This window comes from Primulina tabacum, chromosome 16, assembly GCF_025594145.1.
Source record: "Primulina tabacum isolate GXHZ01 chromosome 16, ASM2559414v2, whole genome shotgun sequence".
Lineage (NCBI taxonomy): Eukaryota > Viridiplantae > Streptophyta > Magnoliopsida > Lamiales > Gesneriaceae > Primulina > Primulina tabacum.
In genome coordinates this window covers 34,244,894-34,251,172 of record NC_134565.1, presented here as the reverse complement: position 1 = coordinate 34,251,172, position 6,279 = coordinate 34,244,894, and the positions used below count along the sequence as shown (strand labels likewise).

The 6,279-nt window shown below is 37.4% G+C and overlaps 2 protein-coding genes across 2 annotated transcripts; both read right to left on the bottom strand.

The window, feature by feature from the left end:
* On the bottom strand, window positions 1-3,257 carry LOC142529911 (protein FAR1-RELATED SEQUENCE 5-like). Its single transcript, XM_075635612.1, has 3 exons — window positions 3,086-3,257; window positions 2,561-2,706; window positions 1-2,277 (listed from the first exon to the last, which is right to left on the bottom strand). The coding sequence occupies exon 3, from the start codon at window positions 2,209-2,211 to the stop codon at window positions 16-18; it is 2,196 nt and encodes a 731-aa protein (XP_075491727.1). The 5' UTR covers window positions 2,212-2,277; window positions 2,561-2,706; window positions 3,086-3,257; the 3' UTR covers window positions 1-15.
* Window positions 3,258-3,391: 134 nt separating this feature from the next.
* On the bottom strand, window positions 3,392-5,645 carry LOC142529913 (jasmonate-induced oxygenase 1-like). Its single transcript, XM_075635613.1, has 3 exons — window positions 4,839-5,645; window positions 3,874-4,207; window positions 3,392-3,757 (listed from the first exon to the last, which is right to left on the bottom strand). The coding sequence occupies exons 1-3, from the start codon at window positions 5,336-5,338 to the stop codon at window positions 3,503-3,505; spliced, it is 1,089 nt and encodes a 362-aa protein (XP_075491728.1). The 5' UTR covers window positions 5,339-5,645; the 3' UTR covers window positions 3,392-3,502.
* Between the last annotated feature and the right edge of the window lie 634 nt (window positions 5,646-6,279).

Below are 6,279 nucleotides of genomic sequence, written 5' to 3'. Positions count from 1 at the left end.
TGGTTTGTAAAAATATTATAAAACAAACACAAAATTAATCAACGTATACCTGTCATGCAAATTTGGGCAGTTGCGCTTGTCATGTGACACACTTCGACGCCCACATCCACGACATATCCTGGTCTTTGAGGTTGACTTCTCTTTTGATGATTTCAACCTCTTCCCACATCCTTTTGTTCTTACTTCAAAAGGATCGGTAATACCATAGACCTCATCCATGATTTTCTTCTTTTGACTTCCATTGCTGAATGTTCTACTAATGTTAACCTCTTTAATTTTTTTAAAAATATAATCTAATTGTTCATCTAAGAAGTTGGTTCCTTCATCATTCAATGATGCATCATCAATTACTACAGAAGCTTTATAGGATAACCTCGAGTGTCTTGACATCAAACACATTTTTGGATCGTCGATGACATTTTGCTCAGTCATAGCATATATTGCTCCAACCTTTGCATCTCGTGTCCATCGTTTGAGTATATACTTATCAGGCAATTGAAACACTTGATTGATACGAAAAAAAGCTAACATATGTCTGCATGGTATGCCCTCAAACTCAAATTTCATACAACTACATGATATATAATCCAACTGTTTATTATGTGTGAGCGTCCTTGATTTGGAGGAAGAACAAGTTTGAAAATTCATCACATTGTAAACCCCTAATTCATCTCCTACAGATACTTGTTGCACGTAATAACCATGACTCTCACACATTTCACTTTGAAACTCCACATATTTTTTTTTCGTATACACCTTAACCATTTGAGCTTCCATTGGCCAGTTTGTCTTGATCTTGGGATGCTCATTCATATCAATATGGTCAGCAACTAACTCATTGTGCCTTTGGTGCCGTAGTGCCCTATTGAATCGGGTGATAAAATCCATCAATGAATTCTTATTAGAGACGTGCCTCTTGAAAAATGCATGTGAACTTTCAGATCTCTGACTACTTGACATTCCAACACAAAATATATGGTTAAAATATATTGGCACCCACTTCTGTCGCAATTCATACATCAATGATAACCAATCATTTTGCTCCAATTTAGCACACTTGATAACATCTTCCCACGACTTCTCAAATTCATCAGGTGTTGTGGAATTTTGAATGACATTCTTTATGCTTCGATAGTGGTCACGAAAAGTCATAGGGTTTAATTTATCTGGGAAATTGTTCAATATGTGCCACAAACAATATCGATGCACTGTTTTAGGGAAAACTTGTGCAATGGCTTTCGCCATAGCAGGATCTTGGTCAGTGATTATCACGTTTGGTGCACCTTTAGGCATTGCTTCTATGAACATGTTAAACAACCAAACAAAAGATTGAGTTTTCTCGTCAGTTAAAAAACCGCAACCAAACACAATTGTCTGATGATGATGATTAACTCCTACAAATGGTGCGAAAATCATATCATATTTATTAGTGTTATACGTCGTATCAAACACCACAACATCATCAAATACACTGTTTGCCCTCCTTGACACAGTATCTGCCCAAAAACACATGCTAAATCTTTTATCTGAATAAGTCTCATAATCAAAGAAAAATGAGGAATTCTTATCTTTCTCAGATGCAAAGAACTCAATCAATGTTTCGGCATCGATACCCTTTTGTTCATCTCTTAGCTTTTTCTCAAAGTTTCTAATATCTCTTTCAGTACAACCTACATGCTCGGGCCCTCCATACTCTATTTCCAATAATCGCAGTTGTTGACAAGTTGGCACATTGGCTTCTGAAAACTGTTGAGTCAATGCTTTCTTTGATGCCGAAACATTACGATGTGAGCGTAGTAAATGCACCTTCGAAGGAGTCGAGAGTGGATGATTATGGCTTTCCATGAATGTACAGACAATCCAATTAGGACCAGTTTGTTTCTTGACAATTGAAATCTTTGACTTACATCCAGTTCTAACTTCGCCGCGAGCTCTTTCATTTTTCGGTTGATCACCTTTTTCTTGTTTATTCGACCTGATTTCGTTTGTACGCCCTTCTTTAAAGCATACAAATTTCTTCCAAACAACTTCATTTGTTATCTTATTTTTCTTGCTGTTGCTTATTCTTGCGCTAAATCCTGCTTCTCGTGCGTATTGGTTATAGAACGAAAATGCATCCTCTAATGATACGAATTCCATCCCAATTTTTGGCTTTCGATCGTCTGCAACTTGAGGAATGAATTGCTGATCATCACCAATATTTTCTTCCATTTGATGAACATTTTATTTAATCACCCAATTATTATATGTTCCGGTTCCTCCGGCTTCTCCTCTGTGCTGCAAATTTTCGATCCACACTCTCAGAAACCATCATAACTCAAAAGAAAAACTCCCTACTCTCATTCTAACAAATAATTAACGAAAGAAATGAGATTCCAAAAGACCCTAATACACTCACATACACAAAAGCCAAAAACCCCAAATTTCGCGTAGGCGAACCAAAAGGAACAGAAGAACAAAATTTAACTGGAAGCATTCGTAATTAACAAATTAGAACATATGATTACAAGTCGAAAAATTGAAAAATCAAAACAAAATGGTAATAGAAATAAAAACGTACGGGTGGCGGCGAACGACCTTCTCCTTTTGATTAGCTATTTAATTTTGAACTTGGTATCCTTTCTCTCAATCTCACAATTAGGGCTTCACGGATATGGCTGGCTGTGCAACCTGTTGCCGCGATATTTCTTCAAATTCCCTTCCCATCTGTTCAATTTGAACAAAACATGGTATTAGGATAAGAGAAAGCTAAACCGGAAAAAAAAATCATTGACTTATTCCCAACTCCCAATAAAGCAGAAAGTACAACTTTAGATAAGAATTTCATTTTTTTTCAGACTCGGAATATTTTGGGCAACATCATTGTCCCTGCGTACCCGAAATATCCTTCATTCTACAGCTTCAATAGAACGAATAAAACCCTTTACCCAAACACGGGAGTCAATTTCAGCTATGAAATGAAAAGAAAGCTGTGGGAAAACAGCCAAATGACAAGCCTTATGACTCGAAATCTTCTTAGACAATACCTAGTTAAAAACAATAAATGAAAAAATCCTCAAACATTTAACGCTCCAAGTGAACCTACATGATGAAATACGTAGCACAAGTATTCTGGAAGTGGCGATCGATTTTTCACAACGTTGGTGGGTATTTCCCGATCGCTTAATTTTTGACGAGAAGAGAGAGTTTTCCCGATAGCGTTAATTTTTGAGAAGAAGAGATAGTATCTGATTTTGTGTACTGAGAATTTAAAAAAAAAAAGAGCCACCTGGACGCCAACTCAGCGGCGCCCAGGGAAGTACACACACAAAGGTGTGCGGGGTAACATTTTTGTATATATATATATATATCTTGCAAATATTAAACCCACAAGAAAAAGCAATCAACACCATTAATAATACTACTTAAAGTGCATTTACACAACGTAGTGAAGCAAAAGCATGCAAATAATTAATAAGAGAAAATTATTAATTAAGAGGGAACAACGAGGAGTCTGAATTATTTATCGTGTGGGTGATTTGACGAGTGAATCCACTTGGGACTTTCCATGGAGACCCTTTGTCCTAACATAGAGTCTATATTCATCAAATGTCAAGGCTGGATACAAGGACGGATGCTCCTTCGAAACAAGAGGCTCGGCTGGCTTGATCACTATGTCTCCCTTTGGGTTGTAGAAGTAAGCAAGGGAGACCCTCTCTTTCTGCGCGTTCACGATCACCCTATGTTCCACGCTTTTGTAATTCCCATTACTCAGTATCTGCAATATATATTTTGTCAAGAAACTATGCAACTGGAAACCTAGCTTGGTGTTAATCATGTTGTTTTATGGATAAATAAATTGACGCAACAAGACAAAAAAAGATGTGGGGACACCTGAAGTTGATCCGCCACGTTGACTATGAAGGCATTAGGCAGTGGCTTGACGGTGACCCAGTTACCGGCATGGCGAATTTGGAGACCCGAGACATTTTCATCGGGGAACAAAAGAGTCATCGTACCCGGATCCGAATGGGGGGAAAGACCCAATGTGAGATCCGGTTGAGGGCATTTTGGATAGTAGTTAACCCTTAAGCATGTACCTATCTCGTCGTCTCCTCCCAAGGCATCTTGAAGATACCCTTCTCTTAGCCCAAGATTTGTTGAGAAAACCTTCATCAATTTACCACCCAGTTCAACAACTTCTCTACTGTACTCGTCCACCAGTTGCCTGCAATTATTTCAAAAATAACACATGAAATTGTCATGCAACAGATCATACATTGTAAATCTTCAAGGCGGTTCGATTTTAACAATAAAATATGTGTACTTTTAAAGAATCTTGCCCTTTATTATCTATTTTTTGATCCAAGTTCACAAGCTCGAGGAATATTAAGCATGCCCACGCACTAGAATCTAATTATTTCCCTGACGGGATCAAAGTAGCTAGATGAAAACAAGGGGCAAATCAAATTCCTTGGCTCCTGGATTAATCTTGGATTCCATCTTCATTTACGTACAAACAATAATAAATCATGAAAGAAACATTTCATCGAAATATATTTAATTAACACAATGAAACGATAGAAGAATTGTTTAAGATCAAGGGTACTAATATTTCAACTGATTAATTATTTTATAAAATTTAGAAATTCTTCCCCGATTAGTTGATGCCAAAAGAGATTGGAACATCTGGTTATACACATAAAAATGCATGTTCTGACTTTGAATTTAATCACGATTTGCCACGAAGACACGCAATTTACCTTCGAAAATGACAATTATAAACACGTTTTTTGGCGTAGCAAAATAGATATACCTGAACCTGCGGATACTATTCTAAAAAACAGAAGTCGATATACCTGCAAGAAACTGGAAGAGTCGGCCACTTGTTCTGATCCCTGAGCCCCACGGGCAGATAGTGAAGAAAGAAGTAATCACTCCAATCCAGGGACATCCCTTTCTCCACCCCCAGCCTACTCCCATATCCCTCGTAAGTAGTCGGCAAATTCGCGTACTTCTGCTTCTCCTCCAGCGGGAGATGGAAGAATTGGTACCAGGCCTCACGGGTACGTGCCATCAACTCGTGGTTGACGCTGTGGTTGACCACCTGGAAGAATCCCCACTCGCGGCAAGCGCTGTCGATGAGAAGGGCCGTCCTTCGCCGGAGTGACGCATCCACTGAGTACAGATCCTTCATGTCAATGGCAGGAATGTTAACTTCATCACTCGGGACAGGTTCAGCAGAACCCGGCCTTTCCAGTGGCTTCTTCACGTAGCGGTCGGGTATGACCCGTATCCCGCTGTCGGATAAATGTTGGACTCGCACTACGGGTTCCGGCCAGCTCGCCAAGCCGTTCATGATGATAGAAATAGACACAGAATTAACCCGGATATATAATACTAAATATCAATAAATAACTCGAACATAAATTCGATCATGAAAAATCCATGGTTTTTTTTAGCTTGTGAATATATACGTTACAAACAGAGAAATATGGGAATATGATCCTTATAATATATAATTTTACTTTGATATGCAAGAGCTAGGCATTGTGGGCAGAAGAGTAGTACTGGGAATGGAAGCTCTAATGATGAGTAGTAAGCGAGGAAGAAGAGACATATACACACATATATAGAAGAAGAAAAATTAGAGATACAGAAATATGTATGCATATACGTATGTGAGCGCAGGAATGGAGCATATACTTATCCGGCGCCGTGAAGAAGTTGAATTCATACTCGATCTTTATGTCTCTCTGGCACACAGAGAGCAGCATACATCCCATATTTTATTTTGTTATTTATATTTATTATAAAATAAATGTTATTGTCCCATGTGCGTAAAGAAGATTCAATTTTATTATAATACTTTTATATTTATTTTTATTTATTCTACTGTAAAAATGTGTGACGTTATTCAAATCTGATTTTCGATTTCTAACTGAGAAAATTCAGCACTCGTAATTTAGAATTTTGTTTTCTTATGTTTTGAATATAATAATTAATTAAATAAAAATATTGTATTTACTATTGCATTTTTAAAAAGTAAAATTATATTCCGATCCATGTTATTGCTAAGAGTGGTCTAAATTTGTTTCGATTTTTATGTAGGAAAATTATAAAATTGGTTTCGTAATTTGGCCTATTTTGAATTTTTTTTTTGTAATTCGACGCATTTTGTTCTGTAAGATGAAACACTCGACTTCTATTTTGATGCGTCGTCAGTAAACTCTAGAGCTGACACAATACCCTATAAATCACGCTAGTTAAGTAAATTGCATTGGGTAACTCATGTACGAC

Bases quoted from the DNA above. Each gene is read 5' to 3' on its own strand.
- LOC142529913 (XM_075635613.1), bottom strand. From the start codon at position 5,338: ATGAACGGCTTGGCGAGCTGGCCGGAACCCGTAGTGCGAGTCCAACAT. The intron at 4,208-4,838 runs GTATATCGACTT...AAATAATTGCAG, and splicing joins ACTCTTCCAGTTTCTTGCAG to GCAACTGGTGGACGAGTACA. The intron at 3,758-3,873 runs GTGTCCCCACAT...TATATATTGCAG, and splicing joins ACGTGGCGGATCAACTTCAG to ATACTGAGTAATGGGAATTA.
- LOC142529911 (XM_075635612.1), bottom strand. From the start codon at position 2,211: ATGGAAGAAAATATTGGTGATGATCAGCAATTCATTCCTCAAGTTGCA.